This window comes from Rhinopithecus roxellana, chromosome 12 (genome assembly GCF_007565055.1).
Source record: "Rhinopithecus roxellana isolate Shanxi Qingling chromosome 12, ASM756505v1, whole genome shotgun sequence".
Classification (NCBI taxonomy): domain Eukaryota; kingdom Metazoa; phylum Chordata; class Mammalia; order Primates; family Cercopithecidae; genus Rhinopithecus; species Rhinopithecus roxellana.
The window spans coordinates 21406015-21425840 of NC_044560.1; the positions used below are offsets into that span (position 1 = coordinate 21406015).

A 19826-nucleotide genomic window follows, 5' to 3' on the forward strand; every position below is an offset into this window, starting at 1 on the left:
TGTCCTTATGAAAATCAATGGGCATGCCCCTGTGCCAATAAAACTTTATTTGCAAAGTCAGGCAGCCAAGGGCCATGGTGCCAGTAAAACTTTGTTTACAAAGTCAGGCAGCCATAGGCCATGGTGCCAGTAAAACTTTACAAAGTCAGGCAGCCATGGGCTCTGATGCCAATAAAACTTTATTTACAAAGTCAGGCAGCCACAGACCACGATGTGCCAACCCCTGACCTAGAGAACAGCTACTAAAGCTTAACTAGAGCTCAGCGAGGACTCCTCTCCAGGGCCCTCTTCTGCCCACTGCCCTGCCCTCTTGGCCGATTTGCAGTCTCTGGAAATCGGGTGGCCAGACTTAACAAAAATACAGAATGCCCAGTAACATTTGTATTTGAAAGAAACAATCCTTTTTGTTCTTTTTCTTTTTTTTTTTTTTTTGGTGGGGGGATAAGCCTATCTCATGCAAAACCTGGAACATACTTTACTAAAATACATTTGCTTGTCTGAGATTGAAACAGAACCAAGCATCCTGTTTTCTTTTATGTGGCAGCCCTATTTGGGAGTAATGAAGTTCAGTTCATTTCATGGAGACCCTGACTTCTCGCTCCTGGTTCAGGAGTAAGGCCTCTCCTCTCCAGAGCCCATGATTCGTATAAAGCCTTGATCAGAGGACAAGAAGAGTCACATCTAAAATGCTGATAATGAATTCATTTATTCATTGACCAAGTCAGAGCCAGAGCCAGGACTCGCCCTCATCTGGCCAATTCCAGAGACACAAAGCCAGGACATGCCCTGGGAAGGCTGCCTCGCCGCATCTGTGTCCACAGCCCCAGCACACAAGCAGCCTCATGACCCCTGCCCCTCCACACCTCCAAATACAAAGTGCAGGAAGGAGTGAGTGAGTGGAGGCTCCCGAGCTGGAGCAGAGCTGCGGGGGGGGGGCGCCACACAGGGTCAGGTGTCCCCAGAGTTTTAGTAGGACTGGGTTGAAGGCCTGTCCACACCTCACCAGTTTACAATTGTCCCGACACTAATTTTGGAAACAAGCACAAGCTCTTGTTAGAAGAAAGACAGAAAGAGAACAGAGAAAGAGGGATGAAGGGCAGGGGAGGGGACGGGAAGGAGAGAAGAAATGAGAAAGCGTGAGAAGACTGGGCCGTCAGGGGCACCTCACTCATGCATCCTGTGTACTTAGGTAGCTATCTATTGGATTAGTTAGCTATTGCTGGGTAACAAACTACCCCAAACACAGTGGTGTAAACACCCCCTACCCCCTGCAACCCCACCTATGAGCTCGCAGTTCCACTGGTGCGAAGACTGGCTAGATTCTCTGCTCAGGGTCATCTCGCTGGGCTGACGTCAAGGCATGGGTGGGGCTGTGTTTCCTTCTGGAGATCTTGGGGAAGAATCTGTCTCCAAGCTTATTCAGGTTGTCAGCAGAATCCAGTTCCTTGTGGCTGTAGGACAGAAGTCCCACCTCCTTGACTGGAAGCCCTCCTTCATCTTCAAGCCAGCCACAACACTGTGTCGATCCTTTTTAAGTTTCCGATCTCTCAGGCCACCACCCTCACCCTCCTGGCCACATCTTTATCTCCTCTTCCAGCTCTGCACCCAAGGACTCCTGTGATGATACTGGACCCACTGGGAATAACTGAGGACGATCTCCCTATCGAAGTGTCAATGGATTAGAAATCTTTCCTACCTCTGCCAAGTCCCCTTTGCTGTCTGGGGTTATGTATTAAGGGGTGTGGTTTCACATCCCGCTCACAGCTCTAGGGACAGGGGTGGAATCTGCCTGGGATCCCACCTTCTCACTCACACAGCCTGGATGCACACACTGGAAGGGCAGTGGAGCACCAGGCGAACCCAGCCCCATTCCCTGGAAGTGACTTTGCAGACAGCTCAGGTGAGCAATAGAAGGGCCTCTACCCGGGGTTCTGGTCCACAGGAAACAGCTGCCTGGGAGCCTCCCGAGGACTTTATGCCAGATAGTGTGGTCCTGGGATCCCCAGGCTGATAATTTTCCCATCTATCTAGAAGCAAAACACAGGGTCTTGAAAAGAACTAGGAAATAGTCCCACGTCGTGTGGGGAAAGCAGATGCAAAACCAGTCTTCCATCACTGTAATGCACCCAAGATGAAAGCACCTGGATGTGTCTGGCTCCATATTCCTGACTGTGGCCCTTCAGGACTCCTGGCGGAATGGTGGTTTCACTTTTGTCTGATACGCTTGGCGCTCCTGCATGGCGCAGTGATTTGGGACCCAATAACTTCAGTGACATTTGGTGGCAATAAAGTCCAGCTCTACAGGGCCCAAGTGACCCCCAACCACTCCCTCCTCCTAGTCCAATGTTGAGCACTTCACAACAATCCCAGATAATAACACACACCCCAGGGAGACGCCAGGCTCCTTACGTTACATGTGTGTGTTACAACATGATTCCCAAGCAGCTCTGCGAGTCTCAAGCGTGACTGCGCCCAGGCTGACAGGAGCCCCGGGATGGTGGGTGCGGGTCTGTCTGCAGGGCCCTGAGAGATGAGGAGAACAGCGTGCCTCACAGCTCTCCTTTTTGAAAGTCTGCTCCTACGGCAGCGCCTGAGAGCAGGGGGGACGCCTGCATGCCAGGTCCCTGGCTAAACCATGACAATAAAAGCAGGCTCTGACCGGCTTCCTCGAGAAGCACCTTGTTTCCATTAATTACATTTTCTGGTTACCCAGGGATTCCATTTTGCTCAGTCTCTGGATTTACAAAAGCAGGAAAAAGAATGGGCCTATACCTTTCAGATTAAAAGCAGGGCCAACAAGGTTTCCAGGTCAATATGTTCACATTGTTTGATGAATGGGGATACGGCAGTCACAATACTGGAAAAGGTGTGAGGGGAGAAGTGCCAGAGCTGGTGGGTGCATTTGCTCCTGGTGGTGCTCAGGAAAACAGAGCTGTCTGTGGCCTGTGGTTCCATACCTTTGAGATGGAAAGGTCACAGTGCCCTGGGCCCTAAGTGGGCGGGGGATGAAGAGAGATAACGGATGCAGTGCACATGCCACAGCGTCACATTCTCCTGGCAACCTGACAATCAGCTGCCATTCTTTTTTTATGATTATTATTTTATTTTATTTACTTTTTTGAGACAGAGTCTTGCTCTGTTGCCCAGGCTGGAGTGCAGTGGCGTGATCTCAGTTCACTGCAACCTCTGCCTCCCAGGTTTAAGTGATTCTCCTGCCTCAGCCTCCCTAGTAGCTGGGTTTACAGGCATGCACCACCACACCCAGCTAATTTTTGTATTTTTAGTAGAGACGGGGTTTCTCCATGTTAGGCTGGTTTCAAACTCCTGACCTCAGGTGACCCACCCACCTCGGCCTCCCAAAGTGCTGGGATTACAGGCGTGAGCCACTGCGCCCAGCTTGCCATTCTTACTGTTACAAAGACTGTCATCAGAATGTCAGTATTATGACCATATTTACACTTTTGCTGTACTTTAGATATCAGTTTCTTCTATAAAATAAACAAAATCATTCAATACGATCCAGTGTTGTAAAGGACAATGGAAACAAATGCAGCCAAGAGTGTGATGTGGACTTATTTTTTTTAATTTTTTTTGAGATGGAGTCTCGCTCTGTTGCCCAAGCTGGAGTGCAGTGGTGTAATCACAGCTCATTGCAACTTCCGCCTCCCGGGTCCAGACAATTCTCCTGCCTCAGCCTCCCTAGTAGCTGGGATTGCAGGTGCCTGCCACCATGCCCGGCTATTGTTTGCATTTTTAGTAGAGACGGGGGTTTACCATGTTAGCCAAGCTGGTCTCAAACTTCTGACCTCAAGTGATCTTCCCACCTTGGCCTCCCAAAGAACTGAGACTACAGGCATGAGCTACCGCACCTGGCCTGTGATGCAGACTCAACACGTGTGCCTATTACCATCACCTCTGTGGAGAAATGATGAGATGACACAGGATCTCAGCTCAAATGACTTGCATGACAGCACATCCCTTAGAAGTGCCTTGAAGAGCCACAGCCATGAATATGGAGCCCAGGCACAGCCAGGTACTGTCATCTTGGGTCCGTTACAGTGATGGAAGACTTCGTTTCTGCATGCTTTCCCAAAACAGAAATGTTTGTTGTCATTTGCTCTGTTCCCTCTCCTCTGGAAGGGAAAGGGAAGAACACTCTGGAACACTCTGGAACACTGTGTTGCAGTTAATTTGCTTACTTTCACACAGTTTCCTGAGCAGGCTGCCCAGTGGGCTCTTGGGATAGGAAACTGGAGACCAATGAGGCGGGGCGATGAGACCTGCACTCGTCATGGCTTGACAACCCAACCTGGCACTAGAGTGGGGCAAGAAGGCAGTTTCCAGGGAGCCAGCAGCAGCCTAGGCAGCACGCTTCCATGCCAGCAAGAACACTGCTTCCAATGAAAAGTGACAGGCTCACAAGCCAGGTCGCCGCCAGGGAAGCTCCCAGTTCACTGTACACGGGTGGGTCACAAGTTCCTTGTCACTGTGGGTCGGCGCTGGTGTCATACTAAAAGGATCAGTGTCAGCTTGGGTATTTTTCAGTAGATCACACGGCTCAGCTCTGAGGTCCAGGAAGAGGGGAAAGGAAAAGGCACCAAGAATAAGATTCATCCCGGGGCAATTGCTTTAATCCACTCCCAAAATGGTTCATAATCCCTCTTTAGTGCAGAGCTGATAAAAAGTGCTGCTTCTCACTGAGCCTCCTCCCTGGGGATGTGTGAGGAGTAAAGACAGACCGGCTGCCTCAGGCCCAGTGCTGTGGACAAGGTACACAGGCATAGTGAGGCCTGTCTGCAAACTAGGATGAGGTGGGGAAGGAGCCTGCATTGGCTCTGTTGCTGGGCAGCCACCCGTAAATGGCAGGGGGTCACCATCCTTCCAGCCCTGTGCAGGGCCGAGTGACATCCCCATCCTTCAGATGAGAAAACTGAGGCTCAGAAAAATCATGGGAACTTCCAAAGATCACACAAGTGCTGCAGCAGTGCCCTAACCAGGCAACTGTGGATAAAGTCCAAGTGCAAGAAGTGTTGATGTCTAGGTATGTCCCTCAAAGGATCAAAAACAGGGACCAAAACAGACACCTGTACATGTATGTTCGCAGCAGCAATGTTCACAGCAGCCAAAAGGTGGAAACAGCCCAAATGTCCATCAGTGGATGAACAGGCAAACAGCACGTAGCCTATCCATAGTGTGGCACAGAATTCATCATAAAAAGGAGGGAAGTACTGATGCACGTTACAATGTGGGTGAACTAACAAACATCTTGCTAAGTGAAAGAAGCCAGGCACAAAAGGTTACATACTGTATGATGTGGTTTGGCTGTGTCCCCACCCAAATCTCACCCTGAATTGCAATAATCCCCACAATCAAGAGTGGGACCAGGTGCAGGTGATTGGATCATGGGAGCGGTTTCCCCCATGCTGTTCTTGTGATAGTGAGTTCTCATGAGATCTGATGGTTTTATAAGGGTCTGGAATTTCCCCTGCTTGCACTCACTTCATCCTGCCACCCTGTGAAGAAGGCGCCTGCTTTTCCTTTGCCTTCAGCCACGATTGTAAGTTTGCTGAGGCCTCCCCAGCCATGCAGAACAGAGAGCCAACTAAACCTCTTTCCTTTATAAATTACCCAGCCTCAGGCATTTCTTCATAGCCGTATAAGAATGTATTAATTGTATGATCTCATTTATTTAACATGTCCAAAAGAGGCCACACTGAAGACACAGGAAGTAGGTAAGTGGTTTCCAGGGGGATGGGGAGTGACTGCTAAAAGATATGGAATTTCCTTTTAGGGTGATGAAAAGGTCTTGGAACTAAAGAATGGTGATGGTTGCACAACATTGTGAATATACTAAATGTCACTAAAGTTTACACTTTAAAATAGCTAATTTTATGTTATGTGAATTTCACTTCAATTTTAAAAGCAAGCTAAAAAATGTTGGCTGAGTCTGAGTCCCTCCTGTTGGCTGAGTCTAGGTCCCTCTCATCGACTTACTCTGACTACCTCCTGTAAAATTCAAATATGTCCTGTGGCAACTGACATAAATCCTACCTGTGACTCACTGGGAACACCAGAATTCCTATATAAGAAATTGTCATGGAATTCAGTCTCTCACTGGAAATAAGGGAGGGAAAATAAAAGGCAGGCAGAGTCCGGCAAGACAGCCTGGCCTGTGAAGGCTCCACCCTGTGGACATTAACCCTGGATGTGCCCCATCTCCCAGGAAGGGGACCCCGGCTCCAGGGCATGCATAACCTGCGGAACTAGAGATGAATGAGCCTCCACACTCCCCAGGAATCCCCATCCCAGGACTGAGTCACGGGAGCCTGAGTTAGGGGCACGCTCCTCTTGGAGTCCTCAGGCACCACTCTGCTGACTTTGCATGACCTTAGGAAAGTTGCTTACTCCTCTTCTGCCTCAGTTTACCCAACTGTGAAATAAGGCTAATAATATTTCCTGACCTTGAAGGTCTGCCGAGAGATTTTGTTAATGACATTTTTAAACAGCTTTTCAGTTGATGAAGGAAAAGTGCAGACATGTATTACTGGGCATTTTAAAGAGTCAACTAATGTCTCACACCTATACCTTCACAACACACAGACACAGACACACACACACACACACGCATGCACACACAGCACTGCTCTCTAAGCTACTTTAAGAAGAGGGTTTTTACCTTTCAAATACACAGGACTGGCCCCACACAAGGAGGAAGAAAACTGCCACCCTAATGGCATTTTTTTTTTTTTTTTTTTTTTTTTTTGAGATAGAGTCTCACTCTGTCACCCAGGCTGGAGTGCAGTGGTGCGATCGCAGCTCACTGCAACCTCTGTCTCCCGGGTTCAAGCAATTCTCCTGCCTCAACCTCCGACTAGCTGGGATTACAGGCACCCGCCACCACATCTGGCTAATTTTTGTATTTTTAGTACAGGTGGGGTTTCACCATGTTGGCCAGGCTGATCTTGAACTCCTGACCTCACGTGATACTCCTGCCTCCAACTCCCAAAGTGCTAGGATTACAGGCATGAGCCACTGCACCTGGCCTCACCCTAAGGGCATTCTTTAGGGAGGAATCCAACTCCCCCAAACGTCTTCCCCTTCCCACTTGAAACCTCCACGTTCACTCAGTGCTGTGGGCTCATCACCTTGTGTTTCAGGGGCTCTTCACAAAATTCAGACCCACAGCTTGGGTGGGACGACGACTCCACCCCAAGCAGCACCTGAGTGGAGGTCCAGTTCTCTAAGGAAGGGGTCCCCAACCCTGGGTCATGGACCAGTACCAGCATCTGTTAGGAACTGACCTCACAGCAGGAGGTGAGCAGTGGGTGAGCCAGCATTGCCATCTGAGTTCCGCCTCCTGTCAGATCAGCAGTGGAAGTAGATTCTTCAAGGAGCACTAACCCGACTGTGAACCGAGTATGTGAGGGATCTAGGTTGTGCACTCCTTATGAGAATCTAATGCCTGATGATCTGTGGTGGAACAGTTTTATCCAGAAACCATCCACCCTGGAAAAATTATCTTCCATGAAACTGGTCCCCGGTGCCAAAAAGGTTGGGGACTGCTGTTGTAAGGTGAGGAGGTCCCCACGGAGTGGGCAGGGGCAGGCGGCAGGTTGGGGCTGGAAGGGTGGAGATAGGGGCCCCTCTCCGCACCCTCCCGTGATTCACGGGTCCCTCTCCGCACCCTCCCATGATTCAGGGGTCCCTCTCCACAACCCTCCGTGATTCACAGGCCCTCTCTGCACCTCTCCTGTGAGTCACGGGCCCCTCTCTGCATCCCTCACTCCCCAGGGTCTGTCATTCCCTTTCCACTTGAACGCACATGGGCAGAGAGCATGACACTTTCCCTGGGACGCTGGATGGCTCCCAGCCCCCAGGATAGAAGCGGGAGTCCTGGGGCCCACTGGTCGTTCCAGTCTCCTCCAAGCATCACCCCCCTAAACATGCACCTTCCTCTCCAGCTTCACGGAGCCAACTCCTAAGGGCTGACCCAAATACACCTGCCCCACCCTCCCCTGGGTGGGCCGGAGGAGCCTCAGTGGGCTATTTCACCGTGGTGTGCCTCCACATCCCCATCTGTGCAGCACACCCACCACCAGTGCTCAGCAAATGGCAGCCACCCCATTCCCTCTGCCTGGCTGTCCCTTCCTCCTCGGGCCCAATGGGCTTCCTTCCTCTCATCCTCTGAGAAGGGGGTCAAATGCTGCTGCCTCCAGGAAAACTTCCCCATCTCCTTTTTCCTTTTGGCTCCTGCAATTCCATTTGCTCCTCTGTCCTCTCCTCCTTGAAGTTCCTGTAGGACCAGGAGAGGGGTCTTTTCATCCCTGTGCCCAGCACAGCACCCAGCATGCGGTGGCCACTCATCCGTGTCTGCTGCGTGAAAGTGTCTGGATGTCAGGCCCATAGGCAGCCTGTGCCAGGACAAACCTCAGTGGCTGTCATACCTGTCATGCTGCCCGGCTCTCACTGTGGGCCAGCAGACCCTCGGGAGACCACTTGTGTGGCTGGTGCCACAAAACCCCAGCCCTGCACTCCCCAGGGACCGTCGGGGTGAGAGCCTGAGAAACAGATGGTGTTGGAGTGAATGCAGCAGCTCAGGTCTTCCCAGAGCATCAGGCTTCTGTGCAGAGAATCAAATTAGCCCGAAAAATGCTGAAGGAAGAAGGAACCTGGTGCTGTGAGTGCTCAAAGAGACCCTCCAGGGTAGTAATGGCCAGTAAATTAGCCCAGTACCGGGGCTTAATCAAGAGTCCCCAAAATGCCCCTAGAAGCCTGCGGAGTGTAATGCCACAGCAGCCAGGAGACCCGGACGCCTAATGGGGCCATTCCATCAACATTTTCTGGGATTTTGAAATGCAGTGTCATAAAAATAAACATGCTTACTCTTGTCTCGCATAATTGGCTCCCTAAAGAATCCTTGCCTTCTGAAAGCCACCATGTCCCTCAGCAGGAAGCACAGCTTTTTTCAGCATCTGGGTACGGTCTTGAATTTTCTCTTGACAAAAAAGAGGGGGGTGGGGGCGTCAACTGAAAACCGGCTCTCTCGTGGGGCTTCTTTTCGCATTTTACCACATTCCTTTCCAAGCCAGAGAGCACAGTCCTCAGCTGGTCCTGGGGCGGAGGCTTCTGCCACAAAGGCTGACATCGTGGTTCGGAGAGGTTCCTTGCTAACACACAAAATACAATGATCCTGCCTAGTAACTGAATCTTTTCAAAAAAAAAAATATATATATATACACACACACACACACACACACACATCGTAGCCGCATGCCTAGGAAGTCTACCGGCACCATCCGTGGGTGATTTCTTCACCCTTGCCTAAGATGGCTCTTTGCAACCATTCGGGAAATTGAATCCACAGCGGGATGCTGACTTCTGTCTGATCAGGGCTGTAGTCAGCCTGGGAGGGTGGTTACACGACTCTGTCATCGAGTCATTCAGATGCTCTGAGTAGAGGCGCTGAGTTATTCAGATGCTCCAAGTAGAGGCAAATCAGAGCCAGGCAGATGCCACCAAAGGGCAGCCCAGGAAATTAGCAAAATCGCCAGCTCTTTCCTGGGGCCATTTTTTCTTCACTGGGGTAAAGATGACACTCTGGATGGACCCCCAGCAGAATGGCACGGCCTGGGCTCCCCAGCTGATGGTGGGGATCAGCTGGTGGGAGGGAGTCCCTGCTGCAGCCTAAGCTGACTAAGGGCTGACTCTTGGGCCCAACTGCATGGACAGGCTGCTGCTGTCACCTGGGAACTGCACCACCATTGTCCCCTCTACCAGGCTCAGAACCCATGAAGTTGCAGGCATGTCCTTTCACCTCCGTACCACGGACATCCATGTGTGTTCTGTGTGGTGTCAGGCAGCAAGGAAATTGGCCCTGGATGCTGGGCTCAAATCCCATACTTGGCTGCCTGCCCCAGCCTGGTGGATGCTGTATTCCTTAAATACATCCAATCCAATGTGTTCTTCTAGACTAGGAAGAACAGGATGTAACGGTTCAGAGGCCAGATGCTGGAGCTGAGTGCCTGGGTTTGAGTGCGGGCTCTGCTATTTACTTGCTGTGTAGCCTGGGGAAATTCATTCAGGTTCTCTGTGCCCTCTCTACAAACAGGAGATCCTTAAAGTGCTCCTACCATAGCAGTGTAGGAAAGAGTTAAGATACAGCACGGGCACAGAACAGCACCTGCTACATAGTGAGTGTCATGCAACTGTCCACTGATATTTTGTACACACAGGCCTCAGTGAAGGTGTTTATGAACAGGAACCTGTGGCTATGAGCAAGTCCCGCACTCAGGCCTCCTGAAAAGGGCAGTTCTGCAGCACTAGAGTCACCCTTCTTCCATCCCATGTCCCATGCGGACAACGCCAACAGTCCATAGGCACTTTTCTCCCTCCAAATCCCCAGAAGAACTCAGAATCCTTCTCTACAGAGCTCGAAGGAGCAACTACCAAAGAGTCCACACCGGTTGCCAGAGTTGACATCTTTTCCCCACCCCTAGGTCTGGGGAGTCTCTGCCCCCGACACCAGCTAACAACTTAGCAGCTGACTACAAAGACCCTCTGGGGCCAGTTGGGCCGAGACCCTCATCCACACTCACGGGGCCAGCACAAGAGGGATACCAGGAGCTCCTCCGGGGCCACCCTCCTCCCACCTGCAGCCTGAATTTGAGCTGCCTGGGCGCCATGGGTTTGTTGTCACTGACCCCAGGATGGGGAATGTTCTCTTCATTTCTCCCTCTTCTGCATTCGGGTTCTTCCAAGTCTGTGGCTGGTGCCAACGATCTCCATCATGGAATTCCTGGAATCCATGGCCTGCTTGAGGGCTGCCCCTTCTGGGAGTGGCAGCATCCAGCACCCAAGACCCGTGCTTTCTCGGGTGCTGTCCACAGCTCTGACCTGTGCCTACGACCCCTGGCACTGCCTTGTCCATCAAAAATGACGCCTGGCTGGATGCAGAGGCTCATGCCTGGAATCCCAGCACTCTGGGAGGCTGAGGCGGGATGATCACTTGAGCTCAGGCATTCGAGACGAGCCTGGGTAACATAGCAAGACCCAATCTATTTAAAGCATAAAAAATAAAATAAAATAAAAACAAAATGATGCCCTTCAGCCCTCACTCCATGACGATGGTTTCCCCAAACTGGCCCCACTGCCCCCCTGGGAAGGAGGAAGCACAGCTGCCTCCCTTACATTCCCTAGAAGGCCCCTGAAGCCCACACTTTCCACGTGCAGGGGAGTAGGCACAGTCTGGGTCCTTTGAGAGACCACTGACCCTCTTCCCTCCACCTCCAGGCATCTGGTCAGACAGGAGTCCTTCTAATGAGTCAAAATGTTCCCCCTTATACCAGGGCAGAATGGAAGAGCCTGTTCTCCTCTATCGAACCAAAACACATCCCCGTGGCACTCGACGCTCAATAAATGCTTGTTGAAAGAGAAATGTTCGAATCAACAATGGCTTATGTGTAGGGAGTTCTCTTTAGAACAAAAGGAAGGAGGCTATCCCACCCCAGAGCTGGACTGCGGGCGCCTAGCCCTGCACCCATCTAATGACACATCAGGGGTTTCTCATGGCCCCACCGAGCATTGACGTCTGTGGTTATAAAGTATAAAGTAGAGGGAAGAGAAATGAAAACAACATCCACCAAGACACGTGCACACGAAGTTCACGGCACCGCTGTTCCCCCAGCCCCAAGATCCAGCAACCCAACCGTGCATCAACAGATGAATGGGCAAGCAAACGGTGGGATGCCCAAACATCGGGATACCATTCAGGAACAAAAAGGGAATGAAGTGGCAAGCTACCGCATAGACACATCTCAGAACACGACACTAAAGAGGCCAGACAAAAATGACCACACACCGGATGATTCCATTTACAGGAATAGCAACGATGGGCAAATCCATCAGAGCCCAGAGAAGTGGTCGTCAAAGGCTGGAGGCAGGAACAGGGATTGCTACAAACAGCAAAAGGGATCTTATCAGGGGCGAGGCAACCATGCTGAAACTGGACCACGGCAATAGTTGTGCAACTCAGCCAATATCCTAAAAATCAATGAACCAGACACTTTAAATGGGTAAATTTCATTGCATGTGAATTGTACTTCAAAAAAAAAATGCACGCACACACACACGCACACACATACACAAATATATACATAAAGGGTAATTCCTTTTACCCAGACTTCTTAAGCTAAACCCAACTTTCTCAATGTGATCATTCATTGATTTCCACAGCTTTTAATTTCAAGAAAGCTCTCAATAGAGGCCTCCTTGGATTTGGTGACATATTTATTTTTAATGACTAAATAGATTGAATAGCAGTATCTGTGTCACAGATAGGTTTTCATCTCCCCATGGCGTTTCGTTAATTCTTTGCTGCAAAATCATTTGTTATTTGACCATAAACCTTTTACTTAAAATCATGGGTGCCAGAGAGACTTGTGATTTCAGAGTCAGCTGAACACATGGCTAAATCCATAAAGTGCTGACTTGGCATCGCAGCAGCTGGGTCCTTCTTGCTTTCTTTTTTGTTGTTGTTGTTTTAAAATTTTGTTTTGTGTTTCCCAAAAAGGCAATCTGTAACTTAATAAAGCGAGTAAGAAGTAGATTTTGTATAAGACAAGAAAGCCACAGAGGTCAGCATAAGGAGCATGAATGGACTTTCGAATTCTGGAAACCTGAGTTCAAATCCCACCTCTCCCATGAGCTAGCTGTGTGACCTTGAGCAAATTACCTAACCTCTCTGTGCTCCAGTTTTCTCCTATGTGAATGGGAGCAATAATACCTGCCTTGCAGGGCCACCATGAGGATTATGAGGGTGGAGTGGGACAATGCAGAATGGCTGGACAGTTTAGCACTGTTGGATCACTTAGCACAAAGCCTGGGTTAGGAAAAGGGCTAGCAGTATTACAGTATTAGTTCCAGCACCTCCCATCTGGATGTGAAAGCAGAGAGAAAGAGTATCGGGTGTAGGTCGTGACATCTCAGAAGTTCACAGCCAAATCTGAGACAGAGCTTCCCATTGTATCTCCCAGTTTCATTCAATAAGCCCTGAGACAGCACCCCCCACACCCCAGTTCTTTTATCATAAAGCCCCAAATGAGGTGATAACAGCAAAGCCACAAACCAGTGTCTGCCTTCTCAAACTTGAGGCTCATGTCTCCCTGATCTAGAAACAGGAAACCAGCTGTTTTTGTGTTTGACCTAAAACCCTCAGAGTATGGTCTTGAAGCCTATAAGCCAGGGTAGAAGAGTGAGGCTGACCCCCAAAAGCTGCTCTGTTTTCAGAGCTGACCTAATTGATGTAAAGATGTGGACAGATCTTCTTATCCAATAATTATGCACGAAGTCATTTATTACTGTCACCGATGATGGATCTCATAACATTAGCAACACCACACGTTCATATGCTGCTGAATTTTTCGTTCTAAAATGTGTGGCAGAGACACGACCGAGCAAATTTTGTAAAGCAATCTTTTTCACCCGTTTCCCCATTTCCACATTACCTTTGACTGCTGTTAAATAGAAATACGTGACCCCTAAAAAAGCAAAATACTCACATACACACACGTGTGCGCACGCTCGCCAGTCAGATCAGTTAGGCACTAATCTCTGACAGATTAGTAGAGAATGTTAGTCTGTTTCTTTTAATTAAACCTTTTATTTTAACTGTGGAATTACAGGCATTGTTAAGACATAATACAGAGAGATCCCGTGTACCCCTCACCAAGATTCCCCCAGTGGTAACATTTGCAAAATGACAGTACAGTAATATAACAGGATTATGACATGGATATCGTCAACATAGACAACGTTTCCATCACAACAAGGAGGCCTGATGTTATCCTCTTGTAACCACACCCTTCTCCCTTCTGTTCCCCACCCCTTCTTTGACCCCTGATAAACTACTTCGAGTATTGTACCATGTCTATAATTTTGTCATTTTGATGCAGGGCAGGCATGCCCCAAAGTGGGGCTTAGACCATGAGGGTTTTTGGCTTTGCCTAGAAAAGAATTCAAGAGCAAGCCAGTGATAGAAGAAAAACAGCTTTAGTGAGGAGGTGTTCCAGCTCTGGTGGTGTTACCAGGCCGGCAATGTGACAGCTCGGTGACTGGCCCTGCAGAGCAAGGCTGCCCCATAGGCAGTGTGCTGAGAGTAGCAGCTCAGGGCAGCTTTGCAGTTGTATTTATACCTACTTTTAATTCCATGGAGATTAAGGGGCGGCTTATGTAGAAATTTCCAGGGAATGGGTAGTGATTTTGGGTCATCAGGTCATCGCCATGGAAAGGGCAGTAACTCCTGGGTGTTGCACTGGCAGTGGTCAACTGACATGGCATCCTGATGGGCATGTCTTATGGGATGGTGCTTCCATCCTGTCCCTGCTTTAGTTAGTCCTCAATTTGGTCCACAGTCTGAGTCCCACCTCCAGAGTCGAGTCCCACCTCCCACCTCAATTTCAATGCTATGAAATCATTATACAGTAAATAACCTTTTGGGATTGACCCAGGAGTAGCCAGTCCCCCTCTCTCCTCCTGGTGCCTGATCTTACCCAGCTCCGAGGTGGATGTACTTGGGGATACCCCCTAGGGGCCACGGGAGATCTGACATGGACACCCTCCAGCCTGACTCTCTATTCAAGGCAGATTAACTAAGAGTTAATCTGAATTATGTAACCACCACCACTCCCTACACCAAGGCCTCATGACTCACCAGCCCCTTTCAATTCCTGGAAGGGGTCTCAGAGGAAGAAAGAATGGAGTCGACCATCCACGTTTGCCTGTTCTAGCCCCAGAAAGCCCCTGCCCCTGTGTCCTCCTTGTGTCTGATTGGCACCAGGCAGGAGAAACCCTCTCAAGCCAGACTTCAAACATAAAATCTAGATCAAGGATATATTTGGCTTTCCAAGTTAATCTTTACATCAATTTGGTCTCTACTGACTTGTAACCCTTTGAAGAAAACTTGGCAACTACGTATTTAAAACAGATGACTCTTACATAACCCCAGAGAGGAGCCCCTGGGCTCCTGAAGGCTCAGCTGTTTGCGTTCCAGTCAGGGTTTTGTGTTTACCTACTTCATTGTAACCCAGGGTCACGCTCCAAGCACCCTGTGGCTTTCCCACAAAAAGCTCAGGGAAATGCAGAACCCAGAAGCACACAGGGCCCCACCTGCCAGACACCCTGTTTGTGTGTGGGTCAGAGGGACTGGGGCCGCGGAAGTGGAGACAGGGTTGGGGTCCAGAAGCACCTCCAGCGACCCCCTCCCCCAACCGGGCCGCTAGAAAGACACAGATGCATGCCTCCGGGAAGCTGGTGCTGCGGCCTCCAGGGACCCAGAGACAGCTGTCTCCGGCAGGCATGGGGCTGTCTCCATTCCTGAGCTGTGCTGCCCTGCTCCCCTCTCCAATGCATGGAAGAAAAGGAAGCAGGTGATCAAAGTAAATAAACAACAGGGACAGACCCAGACCGGGAGGAGTCTGCCATCAGCTCCTCCACTTGGACAGTGGATTCCCAAGGTAGGAGTGAGCGTGAAAGGGGGGTATGTACCAATGTTGCCCAAAGATTTGAGCTGCCTCCTAAATTTGCAATTTAGTCAAGCATGATCGTCCCTGAGGAGCAGCACAGCCACTGACACTAGATGGATTCCAGTTGCAATCAATTTAGTAGCAGCAGCTGGAAATCGGCGTGAGCCAGGATTCACCGGGAGTGCAATGTTTGTGGACAGAACATTTGACTTCATCCACCAAAGCTGGGCTGCACAGCCCCAGCTGCCGGGGGACTCTACAGAGAGGACGGTGACAGCCAAGCCAATGGATCCCTGCCATGAGGCCCAGACATGGTACAGCACGCACTGAGAGGGCTTGGGGAACTGTGAATTATGTCATCACACACACCCAGGGCCTCCCAAACAAAAGGGGCCCCAGAACCTTAGAGCGGGAGAACAGATGGGATGGCCGCAGGGACATGGGCTGGGAATGAGCTCGTGGCACTCTGCTAGGGCTCACAGGCCTGAGCACAACCCAGCAAACATATTAGGTGAACGCTCAGAGCTCCTGAGGAAGCCACAGCATCTGAGGTCTGCAGCCTGGGAAGCGACTCACAAGCAGGAAGCCAATTCTAAACTCTGGGCTGCTTGCTGAGTACGCACCCACTTCACGGGTGAGCTCTGGGCTGCTTGCTGAGTACGCACCCCCTTCACGGGTGAGCTCTGGCAGGGCTTGTCAAGCCACTGGGTCTCCTTCCATGGCTCCCTCTCTCGGAGCTGATGGAAAGTATCTTTGGAGCTTTGCTACAACTATTAAATACCACTGCAAAAAAACACAAAAGCAGTTCAATAAGTCTCAATCTGCTTCTCCCTCTTGGGGGGGAAAAAAGCTCCACATACAGCTCAGTTCCAACGCAGAAGTAAATAACCAAGCCCAGACTTCGCCTCAGGGGCCAGAGCTAAGAAAGCCCACCTAACCCCCACCCCCCGCCCAGCAAGTTAGACTGCACCTCTCCCATGGTGCAGGCCAGGCCTTCTGCCACCCCAGCTGGAGGCTCAGTGTGTACCTGTCCTAACCAGGCTCCAAGCTTGGCAGCAAGACACCTAGTGCTCACCTGGGGAGCCATGGAGCGGCTTGCAAGCAAAGATGAAGGGCTGTTTTGAAAGAACAAGTCCATTTCCAGACCTTGAACTTGCAACCCTTTGGCTCTGAGTCCCCAGGTGCCCATTGTGATGCGAAACCACCCAGACCCTCTGGGCACAGGCCTCCTTCTCTGGCCAGGAGACAGCAGTAACAAGACAGCTCTCCCATCAGGATCCCAAATAGGTGACATCTCATCCTTAAAGGCACACTTACAGAAAATCTCCTGTGCTAACATCGAGGGGGGAAAAACAAAAGGTCAAACTTCAAAAGAACCAACAGAACTGTTTCCTAAAGCAAAATTCCAAGATCCGGCTGGAGGATACCTGATAGGAATTGTTTCAGTAAATTTCAAACCAAAAGAGAGGTTTCTTTCCAAGATATTTGCTCTCCTCTCCCTTTATCAAAATGTACTCATCTTTTAATCTAGCAACTTAGCACTAAAAAAAAAAATGTCTGTTCAAATAAGTTGCCATCAAGAATCAAGTGGCAGATGGCAGCTCAGGAAGCAGGTCAGAGCTGAAGACCAGCCACTGGCCAGGGTGGGGACCCGTCTGGTCATTCACAAGGCTTGGAGGTCTTGCTGAGACCTGGGACAGTCCGGGGCAGAGCAGGGGATGGATGGCAGGCCTGCAGGGCACCTGGATCAGGGTCATTCCTACAAAGCTGTCCTCGCTCCCAGAACAGTCCAAGCCTAAACCTTATCTAGCCCAAGCACACTTATCGATTCAGGCCCGGCCAATATCCAACACCCAACACAATCGGTTCCATGATTAACCTTTGAAGCCCATAGCAAGATCCGCCACTGCGAGAAGGGAAGCTAATAATAACATCTGACAATGTTCACTAGATGTGTTACACGGGATTCACCTCTGGGTGCAGAATCGGCTCATAAATCAAGGGTCGCTAGAAAACACTTGGCGTCCCCGAACCCTTCCGATTTCTCAAAATCAGGACACGCACTAGATCCTCCCTCCCTTCGCCTCACTCCCCGCGCAGCTTTATCCAGGAGTGGGGGCGGCTCAAGCAGCCGGCTAACAACTACTGGCCTTTTCGTCCCCAACGCGGGAGCGCAGTGCATCCCAGTGGACAAACTCGAGAACCGCACGCTGCTCTCCGCCTCCACCTCTGTCCTCCCGGCTCGCGGTTCCAACCCGGGACCCAAAGGCACGAGCTCCGTGAATGCCCGGCAGGAGGGCGAGGGCTCAGAGGCAGCCTGCCCAGCAAAAAGGACAGCTGTGCTCTGGTGGGCCCTGGGCCACCCCAGGCTGAAGCTGGAGAAGCCCAAGAACCCCGGCGGGCCGGCAAAGTTTGCCGAGAAGGGTCTTTCTGGACACCCCCACCGCGGGCTCTAGGCTCGAACCCCCTGTTCCATCTGGCCCTGGAGTCCCAGACACAGACAAGCCCCGGGCGCGCCGGCGGGCGTGTGTGCGTGTGTGTGTTTACAGGGGGGTGGCCGCCGGCGCTCCCCAAGAGCCCCAGCTCTCCCGCCCCAGCTGCGGGCGCCCGTCGAGCCCGGGGTCACCCGCAAACAGCTGGGTCGGCAGCTGGAAGCCTGGGAGGCCCCTGGGAGGCCCCTGCTCAGCCCCGGGGCCCCGAGAAAGAAGGGCGGGCGGAGTGGCTCTTCGGCTCTGGTTTCCTCCAACTCCGCCAGCGAAGCTCTCGCTGGGAGCCCGGAGCTTTAGCTTTCCCCAGCAGCCCCGGCCCCCGCGCCGCCGCGCCCAGCAGCCCGCGCCTCGCCCCGGGCCCCGGGGAGGAGGCGCGCCGGGGCAGCCGGCCAGGACACTGCGCTGCTGGCGCCTGGAGCTGCGGGCGCGCCCGGCCGGCCCCACTGCCAGGGTTGCTGGGGCGGGCGTCGCTGCCCGGACCCTGGACGCGCGGAACCCTGGAGACCTGGCCGCTCCCCGCCGGGGCCGCGGCGCTCCAGGCTCCGGGATCAGGGCGGGCGCCCCTATCCGGTTCCCGGTGCACCCCGTTGCCCGCTTGCGGGAAGCGAAGAGGGGTCCCTTGATTTGCAACAGAGAGGAAAGCGCCGCTTCCGCCCAGCCCGGCACCCACGCGCCACACGCACCCGGCGCCGGCCGGGTCGCTCACCTGAGTCCTAAAAGCTGTTGAATCCACATGGTCACGTTTCGGGGAGCGGGGCCTCAGACCTGGCTCGCCCGGGCCATCTGCGCGGCGCCCGCGCCCGCTCGCTTCCGTCCCGCGGCGCCGGTCTCCGGCTCTCGGTCCGCCGCCTCCCGCCGCCAGCCGGCCGCGGGGCGCACAGCGAGTCAGAGCGCGGCCGCGCGGGACTCCATGCCGGCCGGCGCGCCGCCGCCGTTGGGGCGCATGGCTCAGGCGGGGCGGCCCGCGGGGGCGCACATCCTTCGGCCGGGGCGCGGGGCGCGGGGCTCGCGGCCCCCTCCGCGGGCTGCACAGCGAAGGCGGCGGAGAGGCGGGGCGTGTTCCGGCGCTGTCGCCGCGCAGCCAGGGGCTGGGGAGCCGCGGCTTCGCCCTCCGGGGCGGTGAAGAGGGAGGCCGGCGGCGCTGCCGCTCACGGTGCGTGTCTCGCGGCGCGCGGCTCTTGCCTCCAGCCGGAGCTCCACGCCGATGGGGCGGCGCTGATTAGGATTTGGAGCGACGCGACGCGGGCGGACGCGGGTCCCCTCCGCGTTTCCGGGTTTGGGGGCTCTGCCAGAGGTTCCGCCGCCGATCGGCGCCACTCAAGTTGCCCGGGGGCTCCGTCTGAGCGCTCGCTCTGCAGACGGCCGCGGCCCGGAGGCTGGCAGGAGGCGGGCACGGGAGGCGCGCGGGGCGAGGGCGCCGTGGAGCGCGGGGCGTGGGGACGCGCGGCGGCGGCGCCGCGCGGAGGAGGCGCGCGGGGATCCCGGGGCCCCGCCGCCCGCGCCCACCGCGCCCGCCGCAGAGCCGCCCGCGCTGCTCGGCCGCCTCGCTCTTCGCGTCTGCCTCTCAGCGCGCTCGCCCCCGCCTCCCGGAGCCGGTCCCAACTCCGCCCGCCCGGCCCGGCTCACGTCACCCGCCTTCCCCGCCCCTCGAACGGGAGCTCGAGTCCCCGACCCGGCCCCGGCTCCTGCTCGCCGTCCCACCTTGCGGGGGCCGGGGTCGCCGCGGGGAGAGCGGGTCGGAGGGCTGTGCCCAGCGAGGGCGACAGCGAAGGCGGGGGCTTCTTCAGCCCCCTTCCCCATCCCCGGTCGCGTCCCGGTC

The 19826-nt window shown here is 53.0% G+C and overlaps 1 protein-coding gene across 1 annotated transcript in view; it reads right to left on the reverse strand.

The window, feature by feature from the left end:
• AJAP1 (adherens junctions associated protein 1) overlaps positions 1–19492 on the reverse strand; it is a 129391-nt gene extending 109899 nt beyond the window's left edge. Inside the window, exon 1 of the mRNA XM_030941615.1 lies at positions 18714–19492. Within this exon, the coding sequence (XP_030797475.1) occupies positions 18714–18742 (29 nt within the window). The 5' untranslated portion in view covers positions 18743–19492. The remainder of the gene's footprint in view (positions 1–18713) is intronic.
• Positions 19493–19826: the final 334 nt, after the last annotated feature.